The sequence below is a fragment of the Macrobrachium rosenbergii genome, chromosome 48 (genome assembly GCF_040412425.1).
Source record: "Macrobrachium rosenbergii isolate ZJJX-2024 chromosome 48, ASM4041242v1, whole genome shotgun sequence".
NCBI lineage: Eukaryota > Metazoa > Arthropoda > Malacostraca > Decapoda > Palaemonidae > Macrobrachium > Macrobrachium rosenbergii.
Window position 1 is genome coordinate 43,195,198 of NC_089788.1, and position 13,614 is coordinate 43,208,811.

General features: G+C 38.2%; 1 protein-coding gene across 1 annotated transcript; it reads left to right on the forward strand.

Annotated features, from left to right (window-relative positions):
- Window positions 1-388: 388 nt before the first annotated feature.
- On the forward strand, window positions 389-961 carry LOC136831068 (uncharacterized). Its single transcript, XM_067091014.1, has one exon. It carries the CDS (start codon window positions 389-391, stop codon window positions 959-961), a length of 573 nt encoding a protein of 190 aa, XP_066947115.1.
- The last annotated feature ends 12,653 nt before the right edge of the window (window positions 962-13,614 follow it).

The window sequence follows — 13,614 nt, forward strand, 5'->3', positions numbered from 1 at the left end:
CTGCATCAACACCATCTAGCTTGGGATAGCCTACCCTGAAATAGCAGAAGCACAAAGAGATGATGCAGACCTACAGCGACTGCGGCAGGACAACCCTGCCCGTACATGGAGTGACCTGTCAGTCAACAGTGGAGAGACGACCATCGCCTGCGAGACAAGTACCAGAAGCCCTCGCCACTACCTGCCAGTGGGCCTCAGAAGAAAAGCCCACTCGCCCACAACCTGTCCCACCCATCAGGCTGGTAAACTGAGGAATGAAAAAGGACATAAAAAACTGGACGAGAATGCATCCTGTGTCAGACTTCAAAAATCACAAGATACATAGAGAGTGGAATAGGAGAGTTCCAAAGAAACACACTGCTGATTAGCCCACATCCATGTCAACATAATGGGACTCCTACCGGACTCCAGGGGGTACAGATACCTGTTCACCATCATCGACAGAAATACCAAGTGGCCCAAAGCAATACCAATACAGCAACAGACGGCACAAAGCTGCACGAAAGCCCTCATTGGATGGGTCAGCAAGCACGGAGTCCTGAAGATCATCATGAGCGACAGGGGAGCCAACTTAAAAATGTCCACCTCACTGGCGTTGAAAGCATCACTTACTGCCAGGTGTCAAGTCAGGAGCTGGAGAAAGGAGTTACCATGGGTCTTACTGGGCCTAAGAACGACACCGCACACAGCATTCAATGCATCTCCAGCAGAAGTCCTATACAGCCAAGCACTAACATTACCAGCAGATGTCTTTCAAGATCAAACAACCCCAACATCCCCATCCGACACCCGAAAAGCAGTAGAACAGATAATGCCAGCCAAGACAACCTACCACGTGACTAGAAAAGTGTATGTCCCCAGCGAGCTGCAGAATGCAAAATATGCGTTCATACGGGTAGACACACTCAGAGCCCATATCTCCCCAGCCTACTCAGGACCATACTGTATCATCCAGAGATGACACGAGGCCTACCAGATGACAGTAGACAGCAGGGCAAAGTGGGTATCTATCGACCACCTAAAACCAGATTCTCTCCTGGAAACTGACCTACAACTGTAGGCCTCTCCAAGGAAGGGGGGGAGTCCCGTAGTGTTCCACGTGGACCCCACACACCATCATCTCACCAGGCTTGCTAATCTCCTTACAACAACGTCTCAGCTCGCAAAACATGTGGACACAAAAAACCACAGCATACATCACGCACCTTTTATACATATATCTTCTTTCATATTATTGTCAGATCAAATGTATTACTGTCACCGTACGCATCACAATGTCAGCATTTCTACCACACGTACCATAGCTTCAATCATACCTTGTACATCAATTTATATGTATATATTCATCTGTCAGTAAACACAAATGATTGTTTGGTGACCCATGTTGTCGTTCGCCTGGTGTCAATAGCTTCATTTCTGCTTGCAAGAGTTATTGACCTGTCTGTTTGCTGTCTGAATAAATGAGTAAGTTTGTAAATGGGGACTCTTACTTACGCCTTCGCTACACAAAAACAAATTTGATATATCACATATGCAAACATTCTGACTAAATCAAGAGGTGAATGCCCTGAGACATATAAACAGTTTGTAATCTGTTCATATGAATATAACAGCAGCAACATTATTAAGAAGATTATTAGGAAGAACGTCAAACCACGAGCCCCTTATACCAATGTAAACATACGGGTATACTGCAAACCCTGCTAACTGGCATCACTGGTAAAGAGAAATAGCACATGCACACCCACACTGAAGGAGATGACTACCAATGTACTTTATGAATTTATTTACCCAGAGGAGGAATGTAGTCCTTCCAGAGAAAATTACACTGGCAGAACATCCACTACCCCTAGGCGTAGATTACTCACACACAGAAATGCAGGAGCCATCTTCCAATAGTATACAGAAAAACGACAAGAAACCATTGCAACAAGACTTGACAAACAACACTAAAATAAAATACTGATGCAATTCATATCGGGACATAACAATGACAGAAGCAGTATGCACAGCTACAAATAAGCCCAGTTTAAACACACAGCTGGAAGCCAAAAGAAGTTTGCTCTCTACACGGTCCAGAAACCAGGGTCAAGGTCACCCCCGGAGAAGAGCGACACACCGTAATCATCCAAATGCCACAGCCGAAGAAACTGATAATTTCATAAGGAACATAAGAAATAGAAATAGAACGTAAAGCCAATACTTATAACACCATATGCAATGTAATAACACATTATGTAAATATTATGTTAACTACTAGCCACCCTAATGTGCTGTAAATTAAACATTGTAAATAAAAACATTAGCAACTCCCATAGTCTGCTTACAGCCGATAGCTTGGTATAAATGGAAAGGGAGAACCTCAATGTATTAGTTCTGCTTGAAAAAGCCTGAGATATCGGTCCATAGCAATTTTAAATAAGTGGAAAACACACCATGACTTTGAAGAAGTATTAAAAACAAAAGTGAGGAAATATAAAAAAGTCTGCTTCAAAGAAGTCGATGCCACAAAGGCGATCATCTACAACAAAAATTGTGAGAGAGAAACTAAAAAAACATTAAAAATTATATATATATATATATATATATATATATATATATATATATATATATATATATATATATATATATATATATATATATATATATATATATGATTATTATCACTTTTGTACGTGATTCATTTATCACACATTACCACAGGTGAAAAATAAGAAACGGGTGTAGGTCCTGACCGATTTCGACTTTATTTCCAAGCCATTGACGAAGGACTGATACAGAGTGTGAGAAGTCACAAATATATATACTACAAGAACAGTACTGACGAACATACACAACCGTTAGAGGCTCCATATCCCCACTCAGGCCGGTGTCGAGGTAGGAGTGGCCTTTAAAACTCATTTGGCTAAAAATCACAATAGACTCCCAGGGGACATTGCTGATAAACAGACCATACCCCACCTCAGATCCACACCTGACAGGTGTCATGGAGGCGGAGTTTGGAAACTCATTAACATTACTACCCTCATACTGTGTTTACAAATATGATAATCCTATTTTCATATATCTCTACTGCCTACCTTAAAGTTTAAACAATTTACAAATTTCTTTTTGATATTAAAGGATCAAGTTTATACATCCCTTGACTGATATTCATATTATGGTTGTAACTTTCTTTTATGAAGCTAGATTCAATGATGTTCCTTTCCAGTGCATTATTAGAATATACAATCCTTTTGCCCTTCCCAGTTGATAGCATGATTGTTCTCACTAACATGTACAAATATACCACTGTTCCTTGTGCATATCTCACACATTTCTTATGTTGTTCAATTCTTTTTTCCAGTGCTTTCCTGGTTTGGCCAATATAAAAGTTGTCACAAGACTTACACGGAATTTTATATACACACCCTTTAATATTGTCTGGGGAGTTCTTGATAAGTACATTTTTCATTGTTGTATTGTTCTTAAATGCGACATTAACACCAAAATTCTTAAGAAGATGAGGGATATCTTTCATACTATTATTATAAGGCAGAACAAGCAAATTTTTTGTGTTGTAAGGTTCTTTCTGGTTTTGATACAGTCTTTTTTTTTTTTTGCCGCTTCAAATGCTCTGTTTAATACACTATCAGGATATTTAAATTTTTTGCCTGCATTCCTAATCTTATCTATTCCATCATCAATATATTCAGGGCTACATACCCGTAATGCTCTTAAAAACATAGATGAAAACACTGACTTTTTAACCTTATTGCTTTGTCCAGAATAGAATGCACATAGGAAGAAATATTAGTGGGTTTTCTATACACACTATATTTAAACCCACTACTATTTCTTCGTATGAGGACATCCAGAAACGGTAAGCACCCATCATTTTCCATTTCCATCGTGAATTTAATTGATGGTACTAATTGATTTAACTTAGCAAAAAAGTTTTTTACATCTTGGTTCCCTGGCCATACACAATATCAAAAGAAATTTATAAATTGTTTAAACTTTAAGGTAGGCAGTAGAGATATATGAAAATAGGATTATCATATTTGTAAACACAGTACGAGGGTAGTAATGTTAATGAGTTTCCAAACTCCGCCTCCATGACACCTGTCAGGTGTGGATCTGAGGTGGGGTATGGTCTGTTTATCAGCAATGTCCCCTGAGAGTCTATTGTGATATTTAGCCAAATGAGTTTTAAAGGCCACTCCTACCTCGACACCGGCCTGAGTGGGGATATGGAGCCTCTAACGGTTGTGTATGTTCGTCAGTACTGTTCTTGTAGTATATATATTTGTGACTTCTCACACTCTGTATCAGTCCTTCGTCAATGGCTTGAAATAAAGTCGAAACCGGTCAGGACCTACACCCCATTTCTTATTTTTCACCTGTGGTAATGTGTGATATATATATATATATATATATATATATATATATATATATATATATATATATATATATATATATATATATATATATATATATATATATATATATATATATATATATATATATATATATATATATATATATATATATATATAATGATCACTATGACCACCAATATACTTCATATGTTTCATCACAAAGAGAGAGAGAGAGAGAGAGAGAGAGAGAGAGAGAGAGAGAGCAATTAGTGTTTACAGCCTTGGGAAAAATGAAGTTTCTGGGAGTGGCTGTGACTTTTCGTAAGAGAAAGAGTGAAGTTAGTTAGAATCGAACTGACAGCTCATAAAAGTCCGAAAAGCGCTGAAGAAACAATAAACAGTTTTCCAAATTTACCAAACATGGCATCTTTTGTTAACTCAAAAGTTACCATTTTCTTCCATGTAGAAAACAAAAAATTTTTCGTGTAAACAGAAGCCCATATCTTTTCGCAACTGACTGAAAGCCCTTTCGTTCATAGCCATAACTAAAGTAACTTTCGCTGAAATAATGAAACGTGTCTTTTGTAGCTCAAAGTTGCAGTTTTCCTCCATACAGCATACGAAAATCATTTTACCTAAATTGAAAAAAAGAACTTTGTGTTAAACCGAAGCACACCAAAAATGGCCCAAAGAATTATGTCTTGTGCCTTGTGCCTCTGTTGCCTCACTTATGAGCAGTCGATTTTTCGTGTTCTCTTCGAGAAACGATTAATTGGAAAATTATGGATGCCAACGTAGCCTTCGAGACCCTTCAGTCATGTGAAAGCTGGTCTAAGGTTTGGGAAAGGAAAGAACGAATATGATAAATTTGCTTGTACAAGCATAGGAAAAAATAATTTAGTTCGGGAGGAATCACTATTGCATGTCCAAACGCATTTATGGATGTCTTACGTACAAAACAACTAAAACAAGTTCCGTCTTATTGGAAAAGTGTGTATGTTAATGGAATTCTCCCCTCAAGTGATAACTAATCTGCCTCTTGGAAAGCAGCAGGTTTAATAATTCACGGAACACAGAAGGTGGGTGTTTTCAGACAAGGAAATGAATGTTGTAAATGGTTGATCAATCCAAATGGTTGGAATTTGTGACTCCCATACATAATAAGGGTGAAAATAAGTTGATAAATCCCCAGCACACTTTGAGCTATTTAATTCATCACCATGAAGAGGAGGCACTACTTCCAGCCTGTAGTACTTTTGGTCTGGACAGAAGAAACGATAAAATTGCTTTAGTAAACCTATAGAAGAAGCTAGAAAATGCCTCTGAGAAATCGAAGGCACAGGAGTATAATGGCTGTAGAAAGTCAACAAAAGCAGTATGACAATGATTGTGAAAAATCCGACAAATGGAGCTTTATAATGCCTTTTAGGTTCTTGAAATAATATGGCAAATTTAAAGAAGCAACTTTATGACTTTTGAAAACAAGTACAGTGATGTTAATAACACCACTGACTAACAAAGGCAGGTTGTGGGAAAATATCACCCCTTTCTAAAGAAATCTCTCATTCCTCCCCCGTTGGTAATCTTTTAATCCTCTTCCTTGACCTTGTGACTTCTCGAGACCTTTCTCCCAGGTAATGCCTTTTGGAGACCAAATCCTTGCCTGAGGCACAGACGAGCTGGTGAAGGAGATTAATCCAAAAGAGAAAGCAGATGGGCCCTTAGCAACTGGTCACCATGTGGCCAGTGGCCTGCCACATGGTCTGGGATGCATAGAAAATGGACTGCCAAGCGAAAAAAGAACGCCATCTGGAAGGAAGAGAAAAATAATCTGCCGAGGTCTTAAAAGGCAGCGCACAAGTGGCACTTCCTCAGAACACCCTGTCTTCGATGGAAAGGTAGTGTACCAGAAGTAAAGTTTTGAATCAGTCACGAATCTTTTATTCTTCTACTGAAATTTATTTCATTTCCTAAATGTGATTTTCCAGAGACCTGACTTACTTAGTGCAGCAATTAAATGTCCAATATTCACACGTTTTACCAGTGCTTAGAATCGAGTTGCCGTGATACCTTCGGTGCATCCCTCGATTCTCCTTAATTGTGCTACCTAGTTTTTGTAAGTAACCAAATGCATTCTCGATTGCAGACGGAGTTGCTAGCTGTGGAATCAGCTGTTCACCTTGTGCTTGTGCCGTGGTCCTCACCCAGAGGTGTTCTTCGAAGTGATCGATTGATTATGAAATTTAGGTCTTGAAGACCAAGCGCTGGAACCCATCAGGATTATTCAGCACTGTAATGAAGGTGAAATATACAAATTAATATGATTGATGATGAATAGGTGAATGAGGATATGCTAGTAAAATTCAGTGTTAAAATATGAATGTAAATAATGAAAAATGATATTTGATAGAACCAACAAAAAATAAGTATATATTAAACTTTTATTTTCAAAATATATACTTAGTATAAGAATAAATATGACTAAAATCTTTATTAAATATAATGAAGTCATATCTTGTTAAAATAACCAGATTCTTTCAGATAGCCCATAAGGTTATCTACCTCAACGTCATCATTTAAAACTTCTAAAATAGTCTTCCCAGTTAGTAAGTACTTTGCCCTAAGGCGAATAAATTTAGGGCAGTGCACCAGCATGTGCTCAACGGATAGCTGACCACTACAGTGAGCACAAACTGGGGCACTGGCTCCCTCTAAAATATAGCTATGAGTGAAGCAGGTATGGCCAATCCTTAGCCGTGCTAGGATGATCTCAAATCTTCGTTACGATTAAAACCCAAACTCCAAAAATCGATACTCTTTCTGATGTTCCTGTACTTCCAGTTTGTGGATAAAATGGGGGAAGTCCATCTCTGCTGCCATTTTGTATGAATGTATCGTATGATAACTGGACACATATCCAAATGTGGCACCTTATTAGTTAAGAAATCACATCTTGCAGCATCCTTTGCTTCACTACCAGCCACTTCGTTCCCTTGTAGACCAGTGTGCCCAGGAATCCAGCAAAACTTTACTGATTTGAGGCGAACACAAAGATAAAAGAGCCATTCCTGAGCCTTTTAAATTAAGGGATGGGTAGGGTTAAACTTCTTTAGGGCTTCTAAAACACTTCTGAGTCACTGTATATTACTGTGGATTTAAATTTCTTATCAGATGCAAGATTTAAAACATCAACTATGGCTGTTGCTTCAGCAGTGAATATAGGTGAGGAGGAGTGATAACTTTTTTTATATATGATTCCCTCTCACACACCACTGCACATCCTACTCCATCTTCCGATTTTGATCCATCAGTATAGATTTTCCTGTCATTTATATGCCTCTCATCATGCTCCAAAAACTTGTTTCTGACTTCTTCTTCCGGACGATCTTTCTTCTTTGTCTCTTTAATGCAGACATCTATTGCTGGAATAAACCATGGAGGGATAGCAGGATGTTCTTTGTTTTTATACTTTCATCCTCCAGTTCACCCAGCTGTCTGACTTGAAATGGTATTGAAGATCTAGATCCAAAAAGACTTGAGTCACACTGTTTTAAGATCTCAAAAGAAGGATTCTCCTTCGAGCTTTCCAGCCGCATGGTGTGTCTCAGATCTAGCTCATGCCTCCTCAAGTCCAGTGGTAGCTGATGGGAGTCTACATAAATACTTTCAATGGGTGAAGTTCCAATAGCTCCAGTGCAGATCCTTAGCCCCATATTATGCACAACGTCCAATTCCTTAAGTTTATTCTTTGAAGCAGATGAGTATACTTGGCAGCCATAGTCTAACTCAGATAAACATACTGCATTATAAAGCGTTAACAACGATTTATTATCAGCATCCCAATTAGAATTAGATACTACTTTTAAAATATTTAGTGATCTCTTCACTTTCACTTTTAACTGGTCAATATGATTACTCCGAGTGAGCTTTTCATCAAAGACCATTCCTAAAAATGTTACTTCAGTAGAGTAAGGTAAAATAATTCCATTTAAGGTAAGAGTTGGAATGGCTTCCTTAGTTTGGGGTCTGCAGACCGAGCAGTGACAGTTTTAGATTCGGAGAATCGAAACCTTTGCTCATTAGCCCACTTGCTTCCTTTATCGATGGCTCTTTGCATAAACCTGCTAATAGATACTACATCATACCCAGTGCAATACATACTCATGATGATATCTTTTTTAATAGTCCATTAATGGCAACAGCAAAGAGGGTGACACTAAGGACACTATCCTGAGGAACTGCCTCTTCCTGTAAGAAAGGTCATGATACATGATTCCCAACTCTTACCTTTATATATCTTTCTGATAAAAACGAATTTATAAATCTGATCATTTTTCTTTTAATGCCCATCTTATACAACTTTTTTACAATAACATAATGCCATGTGGTGTCATATGCCTTTTCCAAATCAAAGAAAACTCTTATTGTTTGGCTCTGTTTAGCAAAACTTTGTTGCATTTGGTTTGAGAGCCTGAGCAATGGATCTAAAGTAGATCTACTTTTCCTAAAGCCAAACTGGAATGGTGAGAAAGTAATTTATTTTTTTCTAAGTGCCATACAAGTCTGGTGTTAGTCATCTTTTCCATCAGCTTACAAACATAACTGGTGAGAGCTATTGGTCTTTAGCTGCTGGTTAAAGCAGGATCCTTATTTGATTTCTTCATAGGGAGGATTAATGATAATTTCCAGCTCTTAGGAATGCTACAGCACCAGTTTCCCAGATTTCATTTATTATATCTACAAGAAATTTCTTTGACTTTTCTGGGAGATGTTTCAGTATTTCACAGAGCATTTTATCTTCACCAGGGCTGATGTTTTGCTATTCTGCAAGGGATCTTTGAGTTCCTGCAGTGTAAATTTTGCATTATAGGGTTCAAAATTATTTTCACTTAAATCAAGAGAAATCTGGGCATTTCTAATGTCTTGGAATTCTACAGAATAGTTCTCACTACTTGATATTCTCGAGAAATGTTCTCCTAATTTTTCTGCGACCCTCTCTGGCTGGGTGATTAGGTCATCATTTATCTTAAGGGTGGGCAGAGGTTCAAGGACAAACTTGCCATTTAGTTTTTTAATTTTCTTCCAAATCATTTTGGATGGTGTTTTATAGCTAATGCCATTAATGTAGTGCATCCATGACTCTCTTTTTGCATTTTTAAGCATTTACTTTGCTTGGCCACAGCACGTTGGTAAATAACTTTGGCTTGGGCAGTTCCACTCCTCTTATACTTTTTATAGCACTTTCCAGTGATCTTTCTCATACTACTGTAGGTTTTGTTCCGCCATGAAACTGCTGTTCTAGAGGGCTTCCCTTTTGTTGTTGGAATAGAGGCAATTGCACTGTTGACAGTGTCACTGAAATAATGATATGCCTCCGAGATAGATGGAAATAATTTTACATTCTCATCCATGAGAACAGACTCACTAAATTTCTTCCAGTTTGCTTCATCTAGCTTCCATTTGGGAGGTGACTCAGAGGGCTGATTCTTAACTGTTTTTGTATGAATTGGGAAGTGGTCACTCCCACTTCGATATTCATTTACTGACCATTCATAATCAGTGTGAACACTAGATGAACAAAAGCTCAGATCGATAGCCGAATAAGTACTGGAGTAGATGTTACGGTAAGTCATGGGTCCATTATTGAGTATAGTGATAATGATCACCCATAATATCCTCCAACATCCTACCCTTGGCATCTGTCGTGATCCCACCCCATATGGTGTTGTGAGCATTAAAATCACCAAGGAGGAGGAAAGGAATAGGAAGCTGATTGATCAGTAAATGAATATCATTGTAAGTGAAATACAAATCAGGAGGAAGACAGATGGAGCAAAACGTAATTTGCTTGTCTAAAATGAAAGTTACTGCTACAGCTTGGAGATGAGTATTAATCGATAGCAAGCAGTGTTGCAACGACTTATGTGCAATAACTGCTGCACCTTCCTTAGCTCTATCTCTGATTGGTGGTGGAGAATTATATATGCTGTAATTTAATCCAGGATTATATTGTGTGCTTCCGAGCTTAGTTTCCTGGAGACACACAATACCTGGACTATGGTCATGGAGCGGTACCTTCAGCTCTTCACTTCGAGCCCTAAGACCTCTACAGTTCCATTGTAGTATTGACGTTAAAACTATTTTTTGGGCTTGGTGGAAGGCCAATTGAATGGAGCCTTCTCATTTACTCTCTTTTGTTTATGAGTATTATCAAGAGATGATTTGGAAAGGACTGGTCTTGACAGGTTTGTTTTATTATCTGTTGATTTACTGGAGTCATTTTGTTTCCCTTTCTTGTCAGTTTGTTTAAATTCAGGCTGGGGTTCTTGCATCGAGATTAGTACTTCGTATCTATTACTAAGTGATGCATATTTAATTGGAGGAGAGGATGAGGGGGAACGTCTCCCCTTTATGTGCTTTTGCTCCTCAGTCTCCACTAAATCAGGCAAAGACTCTGCCAGACACAATTCCAAAGTTGTTGGTTTAAGTGTCATCTTATCCTCCTTGGACACGTGCTCTAGCCTCAATAGGCCGAGCACCTGACCCAGATGGCTGGGCCACTACCACAGGGGTTGATGCACCTGCTACATTAGAAGGTGCTGCCACTGCACCCCTAGGGGTAGATAGGGGTAATGGCTTAAGAACTTGAGCATAGCTCCTAGGTTGTTGTCCTAACTGTCTTTTTGTAAAACCGATACTTATATGCTCTGCATTGGTTTTATTTAGTGCAGATAGTTCAAATTTGTAAATTTCACAGTTTTTTTTATTGGAGTTATGTTCCAGTTGACAATTAACACATTTTGCTTTTCTGTTACATTCATCATTATGATGGACACCAGAGCAGTTTATACAAATTTTAGCATTTTTGCAGTTTTTAGATGGGTGGCCAAACTCAAAGCCATGATAGCACTGCATTGGTCTTTGCTGGAAAGGACGTACTCGAACCCTTTCGTTTTCGAATATGACATGAGATTAGAAGGTAATTCAGAGTGTACAAAAGTTAAAATGATCATGTTGGCAATAGCTGCCTTTTTCACTCTCCAAACTGAAGTGGGACTCATTTCTAGAATTTCTTCTTCTGTCATGTCATAAAGGTCTTTATCAAATAGTACTCCTCTCCCATAACTAAAGCTCAAGTGGGGCTTGATCTTCGTAATCATTTCTTCATTTTCTATATCCAACAAGGTCAGCATATATGTTTGTGTTGTGGATTTGGCATGATTAAGAACAGTGTTCTTCCCAAAACGAGAAATATCACCGCTCTTTATTCTTCCCACCTTTTTCTGGAGAAACCTGCAAAATTTATAGTAGTTATATTTTCCTCCTTGGCTGAAACTACCACCCACACAGGAGGTTTAGGAGTCCTTATTTCTGCATCCTGCTTTCTCTCTGGTTTATCCTGAGCCGATTTGGATGGCACATAAACGTCCATGTCTTTGGGAATTTTGTCTGCTAAGCTCCCCGTACTGTAGCTTGACCTATTTGTATGGTACTGATCACCACTACTAGCCTTTAGAGCCTCATCATGGCTACTAAAGGTAACCCACGCTTCCCATTTACATTCAATATCAATAAAGTTTATCCTGATTTCTACAACAGTTCCAAATGATTTCAGAGCTGTCGAGATCATTTCATAATCACAGCAGACTCTTAAGTCTTCGATATGGAGCATTCTCAAATTTTTCACACAACCTGGCTGTGTTGAGGATCTAATTTTGGACGAAGATTTCTTAGAGAAGTCCGTGTCCTTGCTTGAAGTCGCATCAATGAAACATGGCTAGAGGGTCCAGGGGAGGGGAAGTAAGGAGGGGGATCAGGATATTTGTTATTACTGCTTTTTGTCAATTTATTTTTCGAGAAGTCATCAACATTTGGAGAAATTTCAATCTCCAAGGTGGGTGCAAAGGTCATCATCTGTGCCAGAACAGCACCATCAGAGGGTTCAGAGGTACTCGAATCCTTATAAATGCTAGGCATAAAGATTTGAGAGCGGTAAAAAAAATAAAAATAATAATAATAAACCTGAAAACCTTAAAAAGATATCAGCCTTTCATGGGGATTATTCTTCCACCAATGGCACACGTGAGAACTGACTCCCAAATGTCCGCATCCCTACCCTACCCCACAGGGGATGGCAAAACATGATTATAGTGGCCCAAGTGTAAGCCAAACCTGCTTGCTAAGACTGAAGGTATTACGAGAATACTATCATTCCCACTCTAATCGTGATATGGGCAAACTGGATAGAATGCCGTGAGTCCTATCCCCAGAGCCAGACCCCCCTGGAATCTGTGGTCCAGCCCTAAAGAATAGTTCCGCCTGATATCTCTCAGGTCCGAACATTATCGGGCAGCTAATGGTCCTACCACAGTTCCCACTTTTTAGCTTCAGATATAAACCCAATCCCAGCCATGATATCTTTTCCTGTTTATCAGGTCCAATAAATTTTAGCAAATGCGGAAAATTCCGCAAAAATTATTACAAAGAAACATATAATAGTCTATGGGACTCTTGGACTCAAACCCGGGAACAGATTCCTAGGGTTCAAGAGCCCCCTCACCACATCAAGGTGGTCCCAAATTGAGGGGGCTCTTCGAAGTGGATGTTTCCTTAGTTCTGTTATTGGTTAATTTGTTGTAAATTTAGTTATTCGACACACTCTGTTTTACCTGTCTGTTTCGAATTTCCCCATTCTTCTGATTTAATTGTTAATTGTAAATACGAGTGATTTTAAGTGACCCAAGTGTTATCTGCAACTTTCCCTGTTGAAGTAAGGCTCTCAGGTTAAGGCTTTATAATTGTGTTTTACCTAAATCAGCTCTTCAGTTAGCCTTGAGTTTCCATGGTATGTTCCACACCCCCTCAGAGTAAAACTTAAATAATATATATATATATATATATATATATATATATATATATATATATATATATATATATATATATATATATATATATATATATATATATATATATATATATATATATATATATATATATATATATATATATATATATATATATATATATATATATATATATATATATATATATATAATGTGAAAGCAAAGAATTGAGGACTCTTATAAAAACAATAAATCTGACCAAGCCATTACACCTGTGGAGGCACAAATTCCATGAGGGAATTAAGGGTGGCGAAGTATAACACGAAAACTTTTGGAAAAGTTGAATGCAAACGCCGGAAAGGAAATAAATGTCGAAAAAGGTCAAAGTTGAATTCGTAGGAACTCCTAAT